The sequence below is a fragment of the Hemibagrus wyckioides genome, linkage group LG26 (assembly GCF_019097595.1).
Source record: "Hemibagrus wyckioides isolate EC202008001 linkage group LG26, SWU_Hwy_1.0, whole genome shotgun sequence".
NCBI classification, from domain to species: Eukaryota; Metazoa; Chordata; class Actinopteri; order Siluriformes; family Bagridae; genus Hemibagrus; species Hemibagrus wyckioides.
In genome coordinates, this window is record NC_080735.1 from 21,420,754 (window position 1) to 21,443,254 (window position 22,501).

General features: G+C 42.7%; 2 protein-coding genes across 3 annotated transcripts in view; both read right to left on the minus strand.

Moving 5' to 3' along the window:
- Positions 1-4,389: 4,389 nt before the first annotated feature.
- akap8l (A kinase (PRKA) anchor protein 8-like) lies at positions 4,390-14,623 on the minus strand. 2 transcript variants are annotated; one of them, XM_058381051.1, is made up of 13 exons: positions 14,474-14,623; positions 13,424-13,468; positions 12,165-12,366; positions 10,140-10,653; positions 9,297-9,417; positions 8,861-8,913; positions 7,857-7,890; positions 7,664-7,769; positions 7,415-7,571; positions 6,355-6,460; positions 6,145-6,275; positions 5,960-6,055; positions 4,390-5,857 (listed from the first exon to the last, which is right to left on the minus strand). In XM_058381051.1, the coding sequence occupies exons 1-13, from the start codon at positions 14,496-14,498 to the stop codon at positions 5,462-5,464; spliced, it is 1,986 nt and encodes a 661-aa protein (XP_058237034.1). In that variant the 5' UTR covers positions 14,499-14,623; the 3' UTR covers positions 4,390-5,461. The 2 variants fall into 2 exon arrangements, with proteins under 2 accessions (XP_058237034.1, XP_058237033.1); XM_058381050.1 differs by having other exon boundaries at positions 7,857-7,893.
- Positions 14,624-15,402: 779 nt separating this feature from the next.
- Positions 15,403-22,501, minus strand: part of mvb12a (multivesicular body subunit 12A) — a 38,616-nt gene continuing 31,517 nt past the window's right edge. Inside the window, exons 10-11 of the mRNA XM_058381087.1 lie at positions 18,162-18,221; positions 15,403-18,048 (exon numbers count right to left, since the gene is read on the minus strand). Coding sequence (XP_058237070.1) covers positions 17,995-18,048; positions 18,162-18,221 — 114 coding nt within the window. The 3' untranslated portion in view covers positions 15,403-17,994. The remainder of the gene's footprint in view (positions 18,049-18,161; positions 18,222-22,501) is intronic.

Consider the following 22,501-nt stretch of genomic DNA (forward strand, 5'->3'; position numbering starts at 1 on the left):
GCTATAAAGTCGGTGACAACAGTAACCAGGGGCGTCGTAAGTGGAGGGAATAGGGTAACTGAGTGCATAGGGCCCTGGCATCAGTGGCATGTGAGGGGCCCTGGCCGCCCCGCCCTCAAAGATCCTCATATAGTATTATTATTATTGTGAAATTGAGTGTACAGTGCCTGCGCTCGCACGCAGTATTCTGATCCTCGCTGTTTTAGCAAGATTCGGCACACCCACACGTTTGTGTGGACACCTCCTATAGGAACAGGGTGCACACAAATGTGAATGGTTTAATTGGTCATTCAAGAACAATGCCAAATGATATTTGGCTGTGAGGGAGCACTGGAGCGCGGGTTCGGCAATCAGAACTAAGCGAGCACCGCGCGGACAAGTCAAGACCGACGCTGCGATATGCACCATGTCCAAACAAAAATCAGGCTACCAAAAAGAGAGAGAGAGAGAGAGAGAGAGAGGAAACAAAATGAAGGGAACCAACTTCTCCCAAGTTTTTTCCCCCTAAGAGAGCAGGTGAGAACGTGTTTTGTGATGAGAGAAACAATGTTATGAAGCTAGCAAATAAAAAATCTTAGCTTACTCTAAATAACAAGCAATAAAAGTGTTTGAACGTGAGGCAATTTTTAAGAGATAAAATATAAAGAATTATATGAAATCTATGTGTGTACTGTACAGTACAGATTTCATGGATCTTGCTCAAAATATTAGAATGAGAAACCCTCTGTTCCCCGGCCCTGTCTCAGAGAGTGCAGCCGTGGGGCCATCACAACAAGGTTCTACTGCTAGTGTTTCAACCTTTGAAACACTAGCACTTTGGATTATTTGATAATTTTATTTATTTTGAGTTAGACAGACATGCATTGATAGAAGGCAAAGTGGTGATGTGAGTTATACTGTATTGTGTTCATTTATTTATATTACTGATCGAAAGAATAATAATGTTCTGGACAACGAGCACAATGTCTCTGAATAAAACACAATTAAAAAAAAATCATTAAGTTGTCATTTTTATCTATAAGGGGATACCTGAGGTACTTTATTTATAGCAGGGGTGTCCAATCTTATCCGCAAAGGGCCGGTGTGGGTGCAGGTTTTCATTCCAACTGAGCAGGAGCCACACCTGAGTCTACTGAAAGCCAAGAGCTACTGATTAGCCAGTTGGAATCAGGTGTAGTTCCTGCTTGGTTGGAATGAGAAACGTTGGTCCTGCACCCACACCGGCCCTTTCTGGATAAGATTGGATACCCCTGATTTATAGTATAAAGTCACAGGGGTCCCACTGCTGTCCTGTAGATTTTAGCTTCAAACCGAAGAAGAAGAAGAAGAAGAAGAAAAACAAAACATAATTGTCTATAGCCTCAGTATTCCTGAAGACCTTGATTAGCTTGTTCAGGTGTGCTGGATTAAGGTTGGAGCTAAACTCTGTAGGACAGCGGCCTTCCAGGACGACAATACCTATCTTGGTATAGCTCAATTTATACACAAAATTATTTCTGTGCTGCATTAACATGCATGCAATGCAAAGAATTTTTATACTATACATGGTATTAGAATTTTTAATAATGTCCTTTTCAATTTTACATCACTGATTTGACAACAATAACTGTATCAGTGAGTAAAGTGTGTACACTTTTATATTATTATTTTAAAAAAAGTGATAAATAGCATGGATCATGAGATGATCTGAAAGGGGCCCTCCATACACTGTCTTTGCATAGGGCCCAAAAATTGGGGCACGCCCCTGACAGTAACCCACTGGTTTCAGTCTTCCACAATATCAAATATAACCCTAAACTGCTGGTATAAGAGGAATAAAGTGAGATGATGTTACGGGAAAATAATCAACTTTAGAGTGATAACAGTAACGAGCTTCATCACTCGACCCACATCAACACAAGCTTTCATTTTCCACTGAAATACCTCTAGAGCTGAAGCTCCTCGCTCACAATCACAACTTCCGTCAGTGTGTGTGTGTGTGTGTGTGTGTGTAATGAGATCACTGAAAGTGCTGACATAGTTTCTCAGGAACATCAGTGAAAATGCAGCTCAGCGTTTCAGCTGAGATGACGACATCTTTGTCATCATCATCATCATCATATTTTACACAGAATAATATGAACACTAAATAAAAACAAACAAATCAGGGAAAAAAAAGGTGGAGTAATCTGTGCCTTTTACTTGTGATGGTTTCTGCCTAAAGTATCTGCACCCTGACCGTCACACCCCTCTGGGGTTCACCCCCAAACTCCTATTATAAATTAATTAGCTAATTAGGAGGTGCTGCTGTTCCTCTTGAGCGACACAGCTGAGATCACGAAGATGTAATTATCTATATACATATCTAAATGATTTTAAGGAAACTCAGTGATCACACAGAATGTTGGACTGGTCAAGTCTCACACCCGGGGTCGTCCACGAGGCCCTTAACCCTCAGTTGTATAAAATGAGATAATGTAAATGATCTCAACAGAAATGTAAATGTAATGTGCTGAATGGAAGGACACACTCACACAAATAGTAAGACAGAGAGTGTGTGAAGAAGTGCAGAAGTTGTTAGTATGAGGGTTACGTGATGTGAGTGTGTAGTGCAGTGAAATGGAAACCACAAAGAAAACCACAGGTGAAGAACTCTAAAGAGGAAAAGAAACGAGAGGCTGTGGTGTTCCTGCTGCGCAGGCTACTGCAGTTCAAAATGTCCTCGAAATGATCACACACTTTCACAGAGATACTTATGAGTCTCAGTCACATGAATAAATAAACTGTAACTTTCTCCTCCTCAATAGTCTGATTTTTCTAAGAGTGTGTGTGTGTGAGCATGGAAACAGAATGCGAGTGTGTGGGTACCCTGTTTGGTGTCATGCTTTACAATCACGTCTCCACATTAGACATCCTGTTGATAAGAAGCAAAACGTCTAACCCAAACATACTGTATATATACACCATACACACACACACACACATTAGCGTGTTAATGTGATAAATAGCCTGCTTAACATGTTTACACCATCGCTCCATCTTCTACACCAAAGCCACCATCTTCACTTAGAATCATCTAGCACTTATTAGAACGTGTGTGTGTGTGTGTGTGTGTGTGTGTGTGTGTGTGTAATGAGAGCACAGGAAATGTTTTAAAGAACAGCAGAGTGACATTTCTCCAGAAACACAGTTCCAGCATCAATAACAGACACTGCAGCTGAAGTCTTTCACCTGTGGAGTAAACATTTATAACACAAATAAAATAATTCAATTCAATAATAAATAATGAACTCTTTTACAGAGTATCTGTTTCCTGTGGTCATGATTTCAGTGAAGACGTTTCTCACTTCCTTTCACATTAAGAACAGTGTGAGCTGCTAACCCAAACCAAACACAAACCATTCTGAAGATCATTGAAGTCTCTCTCTCACACACACACACACACACACTCAAATGTGTGAACTGATGTTCCAAACCCAAGACTCAACACATATCTATAATTGCGGTCTGCAGTGGTCAGTATCTATCAAAAGTGGTCCAAGAAAGGAACAGTGTGGACCGTGTGATCCAATACAACAGACGAGCTACTGTTGCAGACTGCTGAAGAAGTTAATGCTGGTTCTGCTAGAAAGGGGATCAGAATAGTTTGTTGTGTATGGGGCCACATAGCTGCAGACCGGTCAGGGACGCACCCGATGCTTAAGTGTCCATTATTGGCACTTTCAGTGGTGCACAGGGGTCAGCATGGGCACCCTGACCCCTGTGCACCACTGAAAGTGCCAATAATGGACACTTAAGCATCGGGTGCGTGTGTGTCTCTTACCTGGGGAACACATGGCACCAGGATGCACTATGGGCAGAAGGTGAGCCAGTGGAGGCAGTGTCCTGCTTTGGTCAGTGTTCTGCTGGGAAACCTTGGGTCCTGCATCCATGTGGATGTTACTTTGACACATACCACCTACCTAAGCATTGTTCCAGACCATCTACACCCTTTCATGGAAACAGTATTCCCTGATGGCTGTGGTCTCTTTCAGCAGGATAATGCACCGTGACACAAAGCAGAAATGGTTCAGGAATGGTTTGATGACCACAACAACCAGTTTGAGGTGTTGACTCCGCCTCCAAATTCCCCAGATCTCAATCCAATCCAGCATCTGTGGGATGTGGTGGACAAACAAGTCCGATCCATGGAGGCCCCACCTCACAACTTATAGGACTTAACATCTTGGTGTCAGATCCCACAGCACACCTTCAGGGATCTAGTGGAGTCCATGCCTGGATGGGTCAGGGCTGTTTTAGCAGCAAAAGGGGGAACCAACTCAACATTAGGCAGCTGGTCATAATATGTTAAAAAGAACCCACTGGTTTACATTTCTTTCAGTTTGCACATTTTCAGTGCTGTGTCCTGTCTCATGTTGGTTTCTGTATTTTCTGTTTCTCCACCGTCTTCTGTCCTATACTGTTTGCACACATTGCACTTAATATAACTAGGACAAACTTTCTGTCCCTTGCTCTGTGTTGTCTATGTAGTACAAGGGTCCTGGAGAAACACTCATTTCACTGTGAATCACCCTGTGGTCAGTCTGGAAATCAACTCGATCATTTCAGACCATTATTACTGCAGTGGTCCATCACCAGACCTCTTCAGATGGAGAGTCAACTCACTGAAAGGTTTTAAAGTGTCGATTCAGAGTCAACTCACTGATCCACAACAGATTTAATGATGCTAGTTTTCTAGAAACTCAAAGCCAAAGCTACTGCTGTAGAGGATATGATAAGTCTCCGAGTCATTAGAGCGGTTAGTCACACACACAGAAACAGAGACATGGAATGAAGGAACCACTAAAACACAACTGAGAAAAAATAAAGTAACCTTAACAAAAAAAAAAAAAAAGAAGTGGCCAGTGGGAGAACCAGAAAGACTTGAACTGAAGGAAGTGAAGTGACCAGCAGTAAGGTTAATCAGATCTGTCTCTTTAACTCACACTGCAAATTAACTTACACCAGAGAAATTTCTTTTTTTTTTTTTAAACATTTATTATTTTCAGCTAAAGGCAAAAACAAATGGTTTGAAATCTTCCAGAGTTTCCCTCTTCAGCATCACATGTCCTAAATAAAAAGCTAAAAGAAACGAACAGAGAAAAAGGAAGTGTGTGAATGAGCACGGGAGAGCGGCCCTGTTAAACGCAGAACATGCTAACTGTGCAGAGAGGAGATTTACAGACATCATAGAAACACAGCTCAAATCTGATTGGCTAAAGACAGAGTGCTGATTTTTATTGGTCCAGACAGTGACAGCGATATGACCACGTGGGTCAGACTTATAATCAATTAGAACACACAGGACTGTTCCAGGATCAGCATGTGGCCTCGGCTAGCCAAACGACGACGGATTTAAAACTGCTCTCACTGATCAGCGGGACAGGACACTCGAACAGTCCAGCTGGTCCTGGGTCAGCCTCGGAGAAGCAGCACTCTGTGGCTAATCCTCAATCACGGGTATTCCACAGTCATCATCTGCCCCCTGCAGGAGGGTTTCTGCATCATCAACAGCCTTAGGTTCCTCATCTCCTTCAGGTTCCTTCTCCTCCTCCTCCTCCTCCTTAACTTCCACTCCTCCATCCTCCTCAGCTGCTTCCACACCTTCCTCCTCTCCTCTCTCACCTTCCACCTCCCCTCCTTCACCTTCCTCCATCTTCATTTCCTCTTCATGTCCATCACCATTTCCCACCGCTCCAGGTTCTCCCACTGTGTCTGGAAGCTCGGCCTCACCTGGTGGGTTTTCTTCCTGTTTCAGTTCGGGATCACCCTCAGACACCTCCATCATGGAGTCTTCAGGGTCCTGGTCATCCTGGTTGTCAGTGAAGGGATTTTCTCCCTGGTAGGACAAAGAAAGAAAATAGAAAGGATGAATACAGTCAACAAAACTTCTTTAATTAATAAATAAATAACAGAACTAATCAGGAACATTCAGACTGACCTTCAGGTAGCTCTCCAGCTTCTTGCCGATGACCTTGTGGTTGAGGATGCTCCTGGCCACGGACAGACTCGACCTCTTTGACTGCTCCATCATCCCCTACAGCCACATGTCACAGGGCTCAAAGGTCATGCCAATGATTGGAGAATTTCTGGTGTCTGCAGGTGTGTGCGCGCGTGTGTATGTACCTTGCGGTTGTAGTTGTGCTCAGGAGATTTGAGGTGCTTCTGGATGAGTAAGAACTGCATGGGGATGTAGAGATCACACGCTGAACAGTAGGCTGCCTCAACCTTCTTCATGAAGTGCTCCATACCAATGTCTGACATCACACATACAGTCATTCAGCATTAAACAATCCACATCAAGACAATGAAAACACAAACTTGAAGGTCACTCACCTCTGGTCAGATCCTGCTCTCTTAACACCTGACAGATGGTGGCACTGTGGTTTTCCAGCTGACCGATTCTCTGATCCGTCTTCTTATGTTTATCATTTATATATTCCTGCACACACAGACACACTCTCTGAAGATCCAACACTAAAGTATCTATAGTCACACTATATTGCCAAAAGTATTGGGACACACATCCAGGACATCGAGTTGTGTTTCAGGGGTTGGGCTCGGACCCTTAGTTCCAGTGAAAGGAACTCTTAGTGCTTCAGCTTCATATGAAGACATTTTGGACAATTTCATGCTCTTTGTGGGAACAGTTTGGGGATGACCCCTTCCTGTTCCAACATGACTGCACACCAGTGACCAAACCAAGGTCCATAAAGACATGGATGAGTGAGTTTGGTGTGGAGGAACTTGACTGGCCTGCACAGAGTCCTGACCTCAACCCCATAGAACACCTTTGGGATGAATTAGAGTGGAGACTGTGAGCCAGACCTTCTCGTCCAACATCAGTGCCTGACCTCACAAATGTGCTTCTAGAGGAACGGTCAAAAATTCCCATAAACACACTCCTAAACCTTGTGGAAAGCCTTCCCAGAAGAGTTGAAGCTGTTATAGCTGCAAAGGGCGGGACAACTCCATATTACATTCATGTGCATGTAAAGGCAGACGTCCCAAAACTTTTGGCAACGTAGTGTAGGATTAAGTCTGTTTATTTTTTAAAATTACAAGGAATTCTGGGTAAAGTCTGGAATGTGTTTAGTGTTTTTTGTTTAGATTCGTTTCTAAATCTATAATAATAATAATAATAATAATAATAATAAACATGTAACTGTTATATCTCCATGAAGTGATCTGATCCGCTGTAAACATGATGCTGTTGCGGTCAGTTTTTCCTTCCTCTGTGTCTCTGTGAATGATGTAACGGCTCAGGTGGACACTGGATCCCGACTGACCAATCAGAGCAATGACTTTGTCCTTTGACTTTGTAAAAAATCACTGGGGTCCATCCCAACTGGACATATTTACATAAATAACTGCTGTGAGGATTCTGCTCTAGTACCTGCAGGAACTCGGTGGTTGGTTTGGACAGCTGGCTGGAGAGGAACCTGAAGTGATCTTTGTGGAATTTGCTCTCCAGGTGAGCAGTTAAATCCTCGCTATAGAAGGAGCGGAACTTGCAGACGGAGCACGCAAACGTCACCCTGGAAATGGCGCGACTGCCCCGAGAAATGACCCGTCAGATTACTGCTCATACAATACTGAATGTTTGTTAAATAGATACTTTAACATCATCTGTGTGTTATTTTACCTTTCAAAGAAGCCCCGCCTCTTTCTAAGTTTGGAAGTGGAGGGCGGAGTCTGTTTCCCCTGCTGCCTTGACGATGACTGAGGTGAATCTCCTTTAGCTGAGGGATCTAAGAGGAACAGATCAAACATCAAGGTATTGACCAGCCAGGTGTATGGACATCATCATGACTCAACACCTACATCATGATACTCACCAGCACTCTCTCCTTCAGCCACAGGTTCAGACTCCTGCTAAAGAAACAAGATAATATAATTACACCGCATTACAGTGATGTTCCAAAGTGCAATATTTTACCATTTTATAATTTTTTGTTTAAAATTTTATATAATCTTACTTTTTTACTATTTGTATTATTTAGTTTATTATTTGTATTGTGCAATATTTATTTATTTTCTTTTATAGTTTTTACATAAATTTATTTTCTTTTACTATCTGTCTTTAATTCTTTCTTTCTATCTTTAGGTTAAAAACCTGCATGTTAACTGTCTGTTGAACTGCTGTGACAATTGAATTTCTTCACTGTGGGATCAACAAAGTTTTCTTATCTTATATTAAACATGATCCACGGCACTCTCCAAACTGTGGACAATTAACAAGCCTACACCCATCAAGCATAACATTATGACCAGTGAGAGGTGCAGTGAATAACTGAGTATCTCCTCATCATGGCACCTGTTAGTGGGTGGGATATATTAGGCAGCAGGTGAACATTTTGTCCTCAAAGTTGATGTTAGAAGCAGGAAAAATGGACAAGTGTAAGGATTTGAGAGAGTTTGACCAAAAGGGCCAAATTGTGATGGCTAGACCACTGGATCAGAGCATCTCCAAAACTGCAGCTCTTGTGGGGTGTTCCCGGTCTGCAGTGGTCAGTATCTATAAAAAGAGGTCCAAAGAAGGAACAGTGGTGAACCGGTGACAGGGTCATGGGCGGTCAAGGCTCATTGATGGACGTGGGGAGTGAAGGCTGGACCGTGTGATCCGATCCAACAGACGAGCTACTGTTGATCAAACTGCTGAAGAAGTTAATGCTGGTTCTGATAGAAAGGGGTCAGAATACACAGCGCAGGACGGGTCAGGGCTGTGGTCATAATGTTATGCCTGATCGGGGTGTACACTCGTTATGGACCATGGACCTTGCATCCAAAACAGAAACCACTTCCTTGTCATTCACGTGATGAGCCACAAAAAGAAACTTACAGTGGTTGGAGTTGCGTCATCTTTCTTCTCTTCTTTCGGTTCTGCTGCTTTCGCTGGAGAAGAAGTCACAAGGCTCCTTGTTAACTATGGGTTAATGGTAGAACTTTATCTTCAGTTAGAAGTCATTACTCTACTCTGTTTGAGGGTGAATGTGTTAGCAGGCAGCTGGCACTAAAACAGGACTTGGGTATATGTTAGAAAGGTTTAAAGTGAATAGATGTGTACAGGTCAGCCAGGTGGAAAGGTCTTCGGTCATTATGATCAGGTTTAAGGCGGTCCAGTGCTCTAAATCTGTTTGGTAAAGTGGTTAAGTAGGCCGTACAAGACTTCACTCTGTTTCAGACATGAAGATTGACCATGTCCATCATCACAGCTACTCTGAGCAGTCATTATAACAGTTCTAAACCTGTACAGTGATGTATAATGAAACAGATACCCTTATCAGCTTTATCGTCTCCTTCAGACTCGGTCTTTCCCATTTTCGACTCAGGCTCATCAGCTGTAGTTGGGGTCTGTTTCCTCTTCTTCTGTCCATCACGCTGAGGTTTTACAGGCTGCTACAGTAACACATCAACACCATGTTACCTCATGATCAGGTGAATATAAATGTATACACGAAACACCCAGCGTGGTTACCTCAGACACACAGATACTGTTTTGATCATAATTTAGGATTAAAGATACCACGCCACACAGACAGGGTTTATAAAGGTTAACAAGCACACCATGGACAGTGGACAAACATCACAACATTGCTCATTATGAAGTGATTAATGTCACATGCACTTACCTTTACACACAAACCCTCAACCAACCTGCTAGGACACTGCATTAACTTGTTAAGACCCAGCCGTGGAAACCCAATCTTTGACCAGGACAGTTTTAGGAAATAAGTTTTTAGGAGTGTTTCTACACGGGGCTTAGAAGTGATTAATATTGGCTAAAATACTATTAGAAAATTTAACCTAAGTCTATCTGAGCATCCCACAGGACAAAGAAATAGGAGTAAAAGAAATGAGGGCTGTGATCAATAACATTTTGGCTGGATCTGAGGAGTTGGGCTATGATCGGGTGTACCAGGGGTCGGTTTGTTTGGGGGGCATTACAGAGATACTACAGCAGTCGTGACCTGGTGGACATGTTTAGAGTGGCAGGTGGAGTGAAATGGTGTAGTTTCCACATGTATCTCCACTCGACAGGCTGGGCAGGCTGGACTAGGAGGGGTATATTTTTGGGTGGGTTGATGGTTCGAGTCCAGTGCTTTGCTGGAGGTACTTACTCGGTTGAGGGGTCTCTTGCGGGTGCGTTGTCGGTTGAGGTTTTTGCCCCCTCCAAAGTGCCGGACAGGATAGTCCTGGGAGCCATGATGAGGCTGGAACCCCCCACTTTCGGGGTACATGCGGTGGCTCAGGAGCGACGGCAGCTTGCCTCGCCCTGAGGGGGAGTGGCCTTGCCCCCCACTCCGCCCACCTCCACCCATCATAGAGGAATCCTGCCTACGGCCAAAGCCGCGCCCGCCCGGCCCTCCGCCCCTGTGCTGGGACCTCTGTCCCGCACCCCAGCCGGAGCCTGAGAAAGCATCTCGAGCTTGCCGCATTTTGGCGTTTCCGTGGGAGGCAGAGCCGCCAAAGCCACCACCCCCTCCAGCTCCACCCATCGCCCCAAAGCCCATGCCTCCACGCTGGGCCATCATGTCGCCCCGGGAGTCACCAAATACAAGGTTACCAGATCTGTAGAGATCGCGGGGGCCAAGGGCAGAGGAGCGCGAGTCGAAAGACTCGTACTGGTCAAACCTGCAGAAGGAGGTGCAGAGCAAGTAGAGATGAAGCATTGGCACCTCGAATTTCATACTTTCACTCTTCCCCACCTTTTGATTTATTTACTCTCCTGTTCTCCATTAATGTTGTACTGTTAAAGGTTAACTGATTTAAAAGTAACCCAAAATGAACCCCACACTGATCTCTGGATGACAAGTTGCGTTGAGCAAGTTGTCATTCATCCGAGCCATTCCCCACACCGATATCCGACTGGACAGCGCTTCGGATAGTCCGTGATGGGTCAGTCAACCCATGCGGTCCTGCTCTATTCTTTCCAATTTGGGATGTGGAAGCTTTGAAGGTTCGAGAAGAGTCTCCAAAATGATGGCACAAACAGGAGAAACATCATTACTGAATTAGTGCCTGAGTGAAGAATTAAACCTGAATATAGTCTAGTGCAGATTTATCTTGGATACAGGTATATAGGTGAAGGAATGGCTCCAGTGATGGGGACTGTCTCATTAAAGCATGAACAGCACCAGGGTTTAAAAGGTCAATAAATTGGGAACACATTGGATCATCAGGCAACAGATTATCCTTTGCCATTGGGCAAGCTTCAGAAAACTGAATCTTTAAAGAGACATGGTCAGTTTTTCAGAAACAAGCTCTATTTTCAGAACAGTCTTTGGGAACCAATGGTCAATCTTTCAATCCAAAGCCAAAGAAGAAACAAGCTAGGGTCTTAGAGAGGGAACACAGGCCAAAAATATCCTAACACTCCTATCTAGAGTAACATAGTGCCAGGTTTTGACAACATGCTAACTGTTTACTTTATGTTCCTTTACATGACCCAGGCCTGTCTATACACATCCACGTCAAATCATCACTAAAGAAACTTCTACAGTGGTTTGTCTACACCTCACCTTACCGTCCACTTACACTGGCACTCTTCCCTCTGATGATCTATATCCTAACAGCCACTAATGACAAACCATAGCTCTACTGACCGAGAACATCTAATACATTGGACATCCTTTGGACCTCACTTACCAAAACTGGATTCAATCAAATACATGTATAAAATCTACTGCAGGACTGTGAACACAATCACGTGGTATTCATGGAAAATACTGTATATGGCGTATATGTTACAGTGTCATGTTTAAAGCGCTAATCATCATACACACCAGTTTAATTAATTATATTGTGAATATGGAAATGAAGTATAGAGAAAATCTGCGGCATCTGTAGTGATAAATGAGAGCCAAAGGTGAAAAGGAAAGACCTGGGCATTCTGCTGATTAAGTCTCACTAACTAGACAATCACTACATGTTAACACCCTTGACTAGACACCTTTATTAGAGTACTGACCTACTTGTTAAGATCTAGTTCATTACAAATCTACAGAAAACATCTGGACTCTGGGTTCTGTCTAATCCCGGCTTCAGAATGAAAGACCTGGCCTGTCTGCTTAAATCTTCATACATCTGATTAGCTCAAACGATCAGGAGAAAGAGGAAAAAAATAATAAATCCATCCGTCCTACCTGTCGCTCCGACCCCCTCCTTTCATCCCTCCCTCTAACTGTGTTAGCATGTCCAGCCGCTGGTTGATCTTAGCGATCACGTCATCGGCATTGCCCCCAGTGGAGGAGAGAAGAGAACCAGACAGACCTCTCTTCATCTGTCCTCCACCATATCCACCAGACATGGAGTCCTTATAGCCATACAGGTCATAGTTGCCAGATCCTGAAAACAAGAAAAACAGTTTAATATTTTTATACAGTACTTCGAGGGTTAATATATCTATTCTATTGGTAAATATATCTATATCAGAACTGTGCTGCATTGTATCCCATGACAGCAGCAGAGGAACAGCGATGATACCATACACACACAGGGCTTTGAAACACTAGTCTAAAGACATGAACCTGATTTACATGATAGCTACCAAGATCCTAGAGGCGTCCCATGTTCTGGTCTCTGCTCCTTAGGACGGTCACTTTTTAACTGATACTCAAACATCTGTCCAAGCATGACGTGAAATATTCATATTACAGCAATAATTCCCTCCAGACAAATATCCTTTCTTTCCTTTTTTGTTGTTTAACGCCATGCCAGCTTCTATGGCTATATTCATGGCGAGAGACAGTTTTTGCTATTCAATATTAAAACTATATAAGATGTTTAAGATTAACTTTTTTTAGGAACTTTAAAACCGAAGATGGGTTTACTTGTTTAAAAACTTTTTCAAAAAAGTGTCAACAGAATAAAAGAGTGTTACATTCGAACAAAATATGTTTGATGGACAGAAAGGTTTTACATGATGGACACTGTGGTGGATTTTCTCTTGATCCAGACAAATATTAATGAGCAACCTAAATGCATTAAACAGCTTTTAATTCTGTTATTTAGCATCTGAGCCAGCAGGGGGCACACTAAACATGACCGAATTAGAAAATTAAGCTAATGATACAGAAATAACCTGCCTTGAGTGACCGTAAATCTAGAAAGCAGCATGTGGAAGTGTTTGGGGTTCTACATCATATACAGCAATGTTACGGTCAAATAAGGCTGTTTATTGGCTTTTGAAGAAACCAATGTCTTAGACCTCCATCACAACTAATCTTCAGGCTCATCTACTGACTAACCGCCACAATGGGGCAGCAGAAAGTTGGACAGAGGCACAGACGAGTGGAACAGCACTAAGTGCACAGCCTCGTATGACTGTATATTACTCAGAGACAGTGTACAGTGTGTGTGAGAAAGTGGACACTGGTTAATAGAGAAATCCAAAATGTTTCACCTCTGCTGGAAGATCCTCCTCCTCCTCCACCCCAGCTAGAGAAACCTGCAGCAAGATAAAACACTGTTACAATAAACTCACGAGAAACTGGCGTCCGAGCCAGAACCACACGGAATAAACTGGCGTCCGAGCCAGAACCACACGGGTCATTTCAGCTACGTATTTCTGACGTGCTGACCTTGTGAACCCTTCTCTAGGGCCAGAGCTGAAGCACATTTAGTGCACTACAGAGAGTGCTCAAGATGATTCAGACCATGAGGAACAGTGTTACAACTGGATTTGCACTGCGCATGCGCGGAAATATTTACACGGCAGGCATGTGCTATAATACTGCTGTTACAAAAATACTACGAGGCAACTTCGCGCATGCGCAGAACAAATGCCCTACGCAGTCAACTTAGTACCGGACCTAGTGCACGTGACGGACAGGGACCGGATATGTAGTGCACTTAAACAGGAAGCAGTCAGATCTTTTCCCGAGGCCTGTGCCGCTCTACAGAGACGGGGGGGGGGAGGAGGAAGGGGTCGAACCGCCTCAGATCTCACACACTCCATCCTGTCTATAATAATAATAATAAACACCAGCCTATAGTCTGTGCAGTTCTATAAAACATAATATCTTTAAATAATATATAAAAGACCAGAACCTCTTTCTAGCCTATTTAATCGCCACAGGGCAACTTGCTAGTCATGCTAACTCTGACTAGCTTAGCTAACCCACCCTGACTAGCCGCTCTTTGTTAGTCTCATTCAGGCCCGGCATCTCAGTGTCGCCGATTATAAACGATTATCTAATAAAAAAAAACAATAACTGAATCTAAAATAGATATAACGCGTATATTTATTTTAAAAAGGTAGAATCGTGTCAAACAAAATGGCGCTGGTTCCAGAGTCTTAACCGGCTAACGATGGACACACACTTTGCTAGCTAGCTAAACCAGTGTTAATGTAGCACACGAACACAGGCTCGCGTCAGAAAACAGACGCTTCACAAAGTCTGTACTTTACATTCATATCGTTTTTTTAAAAAAAACAAACAAACACAATGACCTGATCCATATCCACGACCGTCCATATTCACACGCAGAGATTCAGCTCCAGAGTCCACGACAGGCACAAAGCTCAGCGGTTCAGCCCAAATCACCTCCGGTCTTATCACCAAGTGCACTAGGAAGGGTGCACGAGACTCCGAGTTATACACTACACAGGGCCTTTATATAGGGAGGGGACGACTCGATTTGGTATGCAGCGCTCGCGCACAGACAGACGAATCCGATTGGATAGAATTTTTTGAGAGACCGCTGACGGTCCAACTGTAGTATTGATATATTTGCATAATGGGAGTGGTCAGCTAATCAGAAACGGTGTTGGGAGGAGTTTCACAGTTCGCGAAACTAAATAATAAAAAAGGGAAAGACACTATTTGGTGTGCAGCGCTCGCGCACAGAGAAACGAATCCTATTGGATAGAATTGTTGAGACGCCACTGATGGTCTAACTGTAGTATTGATATATTTCCATAATGGGAGTGGTCAGCCAATCAGAAATGGTGTTGGGAGGAGTTTCACAGCTTCGTGAAACAATAAATAATTTATATAGGGAGGGAAAGGCTCGATTTGGTATGAAGCGCTCGCGCACAGAGAGACGAATCCTATTGCATAGAATTCAGCTGTAGTCTCGATATATTTGCATAATGAGAGTGGTCAGCCAATCAGAAACCGGGTTGCTATGAACGTGGGAGGAGTTTCTTGGCCGTAGATGCGTCGCTTTAATTAGCTTAATAAAATTTTTTTTAACAGTATTATTTTTATTCCTATTTTTATTTTATTCCTTCACTCACTCTAGACACGTTAAATTAATTCTTTCTAACAGAACTTTTTTTTCTAACAATCTGAGATAAAATCGTTTAATTAATTCATTAATATATTCCTATTGAAGACGTGCAAACCTTTCTTATTTCACATTAAATCCACATCTGGACATGTTTTATATTTTATTTCATAATTCTTCATTAATGTTTGCCAAAAAGAATCCTTCTGAAAGCTCTAAGTACATTTATTACAGACAGGGATTTATTATAGACATTAAAAACACACACTCTAAAGTTTGGTCATAATATTACAAAAAAAAAGTGAAATAAATATCAGTGTTTAAATCAACAACAACAACAATAATGTAATAATAAACCAAAACCAAAATAAAAAGCCTGATAAACACCAGGAGGAGACGAAGCTGAAGGAGCAGAATCACGCTAGAAAACCACAGTAATCTCAATTCCTCTGTAATTATTCGGATAGAAAACATGATCAATAAAAATAACAAAAGCACTTACAGAAAAACAACAGCTGGGATCACCACATAAAAAATATATCAGAATTTCTGAAAGTTTTCCCCCAAAAAACCTTTTCTTTCTTTCTTTCTTTCTTTCTTTTTTTTTTTTTTTTAAATAAACACATTTTTATATGTGAAATAATATTTTTATTGCAATTTTCAAAAGACCTTAAAGCCATATTAATGATTAAAATGTGACAGACGATAAAGACAAATAAAGCTATTTCCTTCAAAACGTGATGAACACACACACACACACACACACACACACACACACTACAGTTTCCTTCTTCACACATCCATATATCATAGTGTATTAAGTTAAAAAAAATAAAAATAAAAAGGATATAAACATTTTTTTTTTTTTTAAAATCACTGTATATTAGTTACACACTATATTGCCAAAAGTATTGGGACACACATCCAGATCATTGAGTTGTTTTGCAGGGGTTAGGCTCCGCCCCTTAGTTCCAGTGAAAGGAACTCTTAATGCTTCAGCTTCATATGAAGACATTTTGGACAATTTCATGCTCTTTGTGGGAACAGTTTGGGGATGACCCCTTCCTGTTCCAACATGACTGCACACCAGTGACCAAACCAAGGTCCATAAAGACATGGATGAGTGAGTTTGGTGTGGATGAACTTGACTGGCCTGCACAGAGTCCTGACCTCAACCCCATAGAACACCTTTGGGATGAATTAGAGTGGAGACTGTGAGCCAGACCTTCTCGTCCAACATCAGTGCCTGACCTCACAAATGCGCTTCTAGAGGAACGGTCAAAAATTCCCATAAACACACTCCTAAACCTTGTGGAAATCCTTCCCAGAAGAGTTGAAGCTGTTATAGCTGCAAAGGGCGGGACAACTCCATATTACATTCATGTGCAGGTAAAGGCAGACGTCCCAAAACTTTTGGCAACGTAGTGTAGGATTAAGTCTGTTTATTTTTTAAAATTACAAGGAATTCTGGGTAAAGTCTGGAATGTGTTTAGTGTGTTTTGTTTAGATTCGTTTCTAAATCCATAATAATAATAACAATAATAATAATAATAAACATGTAACTGTTATATCTCCATGAAGTGATCTGATCCGCTGTAAACATGATGCTGTTGCGGTCAGTTTTTCCTTCCTCTGTGTCTCTGTGAATGATGTAACGGCTCAGGTGGACACTGGATCCCGACTGACCAATCAGAGCAATGACTTTGTCCATGTGGGTGTGGCTACAGGTTTGCTGTAGAATGAAGCATTTCTGACAATTGGTAAGCGCCCTTATCCGTAGAGACTTACAATTTAAATCATTATACAGCTGAGGGTTAAGGGCCTTGCTCAGGGGCCCAGGGGTGGATGCTTAGTGGACCTGAGGTTTAAAACCATCTTATTAATCCATCACCTTAACCACTGAGCTATCTACACTAAATATAATTCATCTTCTATTCATCAAGCAACAGATTCCACAACCTGGTCATTAACCACACCCACTTTTTCTGGAACTGAAAACCGAACCATTATGTAAACAAGCAGATCCATTAGTGTCCGAGACCGGCTACCGACTTGACCGGGACGCGATCACACATCAGGGTCAGCCTTCTCGTGTGTAATATGTAGGAGTGTATTTTTTTCATGATGTGTACGGTCAGCAAAAATGCTCACTCACATCTGATTGGTCAGCTGGTAAGAGACACACCACAACAATCACAAATAACACAACATCTAAAGAATAATCAAAGAATTAAAGATACTTTTTTTCCCCTCCCAAAGATTTTCCCATATATTTTCCCACTGTAGTTTAAATAAAATCCTTTTGGATTAGAAATTCCCTATCTGGCAACATCACAGTGATTAAAATTCTCATCACTCATCACTCACTGGTTATAATTTATTATGTAATATATTGATAGCATGTTCGTAGTGACGCTGGAAATCATAGCGTTAGCGTTAACAGTGTCTACACAGGCAGCATTTTTAGCACCGTGACCAAAAGTCTGTCTTCAAAAATCTGGGATTTTATCAAAAACCCTGTCATTTACTTCACTTTATAAACATAAACATCGAGCAAGTGATGTCTTTTCGTTAGTGTTCCGTTTTAAACGAGGAATAATCAGCGTACTGGACAGACCCGCGCTAACAGACTGCGGTCATCAATAGCGATGTGGGCGGTTTGGGGATAAAGTTTGGTTTCAATGTTAATAAATAGAAGGATGTGGTCAGGTCTGGGGGTGGAGCTTACGGCAGTGATGTCATCTAGGGGCGGAGTCTCCGGGCTGCTTGTTCTTCTACTGCGAATGTGTAGCTGTACTGTAACGAGACAGGATACTAATTAATCCAGATCTAATATGCAAATAAATATTTATTACAAAATATATTATATTAAAATATTATCTTTACAAAAACATCCACTAACATCTCACCTCATTCTCTATATCCTGCAGTGACTTAATACGAATATTATCCAGAGCAGTGGTGGACACCTGTGGGGGGGGATCAGACGTTACTAGTGCAATGTTAGAATAAAAACTACAAGATCAACACCCCAAACACGACAGAACTCATTCACATTATTCACCAGTGTGTAGTAGGCATGTTCTACACTTAACCTTCTCCTTATTAATCCTCTCAGCATTAACACCGGATCATCCACTACACCTCCTTCTACTTTCTGTTTTCTGCTCACCCAGATCGCTAGCTTAGCATCGCCGTATAAAAAGTTCAGTTTTCTTGTGTTTTTTGCAGAGTATTTTGGTCCGTGTATGAACAGTGCTGTGTTATAGAAGCCCGTAAGTTGTTGTCCCCAGGCTTCTACTAGCCTTAGTACTGCAGACAGACGTGGACATTCAATGAAGATATAGAAGACATTTTCAGAAGACACCAGTCGAGCAATGTGCTAATGTAGCTAATATCCCATGTACAATTCTCCACTGTAGATCTCCTACCTTTTTTTCCAATGGGTCTTTCGTACAGGGATCTCCAGCTGCCTTTTGGAGAAGAGCCCGGGTCCAGCACTTCTGTCCATTTGGTGCTTCTGACATCTTTAAGTTGTTGATAGTTGAGTTGTTCTACACATTCTGTAGAGCGCTTTTTTACCCACAGAGCTGAAAAGCTCCTAATTCTGGAATGGTCAGAGTTTTTTCCAGTGTTCTCTTGCCATCCTTCCTTCTTCAGAGACACCCGAATCTCTGGAAAGGTCAGAAACTCATCATTTCCACTGGACTGTCTTTCAGGAATCTTCTTGTTACGGCTGGTAGAGCAGCTTCCAGGTCGTTTAAAAATCGCTGGGCTAAGCGTGTTGATTTACGTATTATTTTGCTTGCTAGTTCCTCAGCTGTTATCCAGCATGATCCTCTTCTCAGGTGACGAATTCTGAGGAGTCCTGAATCCTTCAATGCAGATCTGATGGTGACTGTAGTATCTCTGCGGTAACGAGTGGATTAAAAAACAAAGGTTCTTCAAACAACTACTGGTCAGGTATTTCCTGTTCTATTGAAGAGGACAGGGTCTGCCATGTCTGAAGCCCATTTTTATAGAAAGATGTACAAAGTGTTTGTCCAGGCTCATTCCTCCAGTCTTTCTCAGCAGGGCGTGTGCCACGTCTATCCACTGGTGGTGTTCATGGTAGAGAAGATGATGTGCTGCTTGTAAATGAAAGGCCAGTCTGGACTGTATGTGGATTAGTCCCTGTCCTCCTTCATGAACTGGGAGGTAGAGAACTGCAGCTCTCAGCCAATGTTGTCCTGACCAGAAGAAGTCGACAACAGTCCTTTGGATCTCATCAATCCAGCTCCTCGGTAGATCTAAAACCATGAACTTGTGCCACAACATTGACGTGATGAGGTTGTTGATGATCAGAACTCTTCCCCTGTAAGATAGCTGGGGTAACGCCCATCTCCATTTGGCCAGTTTAGCATTTACTTTCTCTATTAGCCCGTCCCAGTTTTTGATTTTGAACTTCTCTTTTCCGAGGTTCACTCCCAGACACTTTATCCCGGTTGTTCCCCACTGGATGTTTTCTGGAAGATCAGGTGGGTTCTCTCTAAATCCAGACCACAGTGCTTCAGTTTTTTGCCAGTTTACTCTGGCCAATGAGGCTCTTTCATAAGTTTTCAGAGCCCTTTGTGTAGCTTGAATATCTTTCTGTGTCTTGATTATGACTGTGATGTCATCTGCATAAGCTGAAAGTTTAATGGCCTCAGGTGCCCTGTTCCCCCTGATCGACAGTCCAGTGAGGTTTTTCCTTAACAGACACAGCAGAGGTTCTATCGCGAGGCTGTACAGCTGACCAGACATTGGACAGCCCTGTCTGATCCCTTTCTTCATCATGATTGGTGTACTCAGTCCTCCTCCAACTTTAATCATGCAAGAGGCGTCTGTGTACAAGATTTTAATCCATGACAGGAAGTATTTGCCAAAGCCATAACGTTCCAGAGCTTTGAATAAATACTGGTGGTCTACTCTGTCGAAAGCTTTCTCCTAATCGAGAGAGAGGAGACCCACATCGACCCCGTATACTTCTGAGTAGTCAAGGACATCTCGTAATAAAAACAAGTTATCATAAATAGACCTCTTTGGTACACAGTAGGACTGACTCCTGTGTATTAAAGTGTCTAAAGAGTTCTTAAGTCTATTAGCAAGACATTTTGAGATGATCTTGTAATCTGAGCACAAAAAAGAAACCGGTCTCCAGTTCTTGAGTGAACAAAGGTCTCCCCTTCTTTGGAAGTAGAGAGATTGCAGCACACTGACAACTTTGGGGAAGCTTTTTGGCCTTGTGAATTTCCCCAAGTGTATCAAAGAAGTCTCTGCCTATAACCGTCCAAACGGTTTTGTAGAAATCAGTGGGTAGTCCATCTATCCCTGGTGCTCGTCCTGAGGAAAGCTGCTGAACTGCAGCCGTCACTTCCTCAAAGGTCAGTTTTGAGTCCAGTTCTTTTTTTGTGTTCTTCATCCAGTGATGGCATGTTGTTAAAAAGCTCATCCAAGCACCGTTCATCTGTGTGTTCCGCAGAATATAAGGCTGAGTAGAAGTTCACACCTAGTCTCCTCATCTCCGCTGGGTCTGAGGTGATCTGTCCATCCGGGCCTCTTAAAGAAAGAAGAAAGGTGTTTGGTGCAGTCTTTTTTCCCAGGTAGAAAAAGTTAGCAGTGGGTGAGTCCATGTCTCTGTACAGAGAAAACGAGCTCTAACCATGGCTCCTTTAACTTATTCCTGAAGGATGTTACTGAGAACCTGTTTCTTCTGCACAAGGTGTCTCATTCTCAGTGTTCTAATTGATTAACACACTTTCCAGTCTCAGGATTTCTGCCTCAATGTTATGCATGGATTGTTTTATCTTGATGTGATCTGTTATCTTGCTTGTTTTATATTGAAGTTTGCGATGTGAACTGTTGGTAGAACAACTTTATTTGAACTTTTGATATCTCCCACCACTGAAGAAAATTCTCATATTCTTTTTTCTGTCCTTTCCAGTGTTCCCAAAAGAGTCTTGTGGAGAAGAGTACTGCTACTCCAGCACTCAGGTTGGTTCCGTAGCTAAGAAAACACTCCCCTTCCCAGCGCAGATCCCAGTCCACCTCACTGTTCACATCATTATGGGTTTCTTGTGAAAGCGTAATGTTCAGCTCTTTCAGGGTGATGCATTCTTTTAATATTGTCCAATTACTTTTATCGCTAAACCCATTTATGTTTAAAGAACCAAGGTGTAAGATGTTCATAGTGAAAGTTGATGAAGAGATAGCAAACAGCAGTATTAAGAGACAGGTGAGAGAAACAGAGAGACCCATGTGCACTTAATGTAATTTACCAATAGCAGTCTGACCTTTAGACCTGGCAGGTTCGACTCCATGCCTGATTGCAGTTAGGTGTTTCTTTAATCTAAAACGTTTCTGTTGTGATAAAACGTCAAAACTACTCTCTTAGTAACAGCGTATGCCTCTAAGAGACATACCTGAGATGCCATCAGTGCAGCCAGAGTCACGAGTGCCCTTACTCTCTCTCACGACCATTAGAGTCACGAGTGCCCTTACTCTCTCTCACGACCATTAGAGTCACGAGTGCCCTTACTCTCTCTCACGACCATTAGAGTCACGAGTGCCCTTACTCTCTCTCACGACCATTAGAGTCACGAGTGCCCTTACTCTCTCTCACGACCATTAGAGTCACGAGTGCCCTTACTCTCTCTCACGACCATTAGAGTCACGAGTGCCCTTACTCTCTCTCACGACCATTAGAGTCACGAGTGCCCTTACTCTCTCACACGACCATTAGAGTCACGAGTGCCCTTACTCTCTCTCACGACCATTAGAGTCACGAGTGCCCTTACTCTCTCACACGACCATTAGAGTCACGAGTGCCCTTACTCTCTCACACGACCATTAGAGTCACGAGTGCCCTTACTCTCTCACACGACCATTAGAGTCACGAGTGCCCTTACTCTCTCTCACGACCATTAGAGTCACGAGTGCCCTTACTCTCTCTCACGACCATTAGAGTCACGAGTGCCCTTACTCTCTCTCACGACCATTAGAGTCACGAGTGCCCTTACTCTCTCTCACGACCATTAGAGTCACGAGTGCCCTTACTCTCTCGCACGACCATTAGAGTCACGAGTGCCCTTACTCTCTCTCACGACCATTAGAGTCACGAGTGCCCTTACTCTCTCTCACGACCATTAGAGTCATGAGTGCCCTTACTCTCTCTCACGACCATTAGAGTCACTAGTGGCCTTACTCTCTCTCTTATGACTCAAAACAGCAC

Excerpts from the sequence above, each read along its gene's own strand:
- akap8l (XM_058381050.1), bottom strand. The coding sequence starts at position 14,498 with ATGGACGGTCGTGGATATGGATCAG. Across the intron at positions 13,469-14,473 it reads CGGTCGTGGATATGGATCAG|GTTTCTCTAGCTGGGGTGGA; the intron begins GTCATTGTGTTT and ends ATCTTGCTGCAG. Across the intron at positions 9,418-10,139 it reads GCAAGAGACCCCTCAACCGA|CAGCCTGTAAAACCTCAGCG; the intron begins GTAAGTACCTCC and ends GTGTTACTGTAG.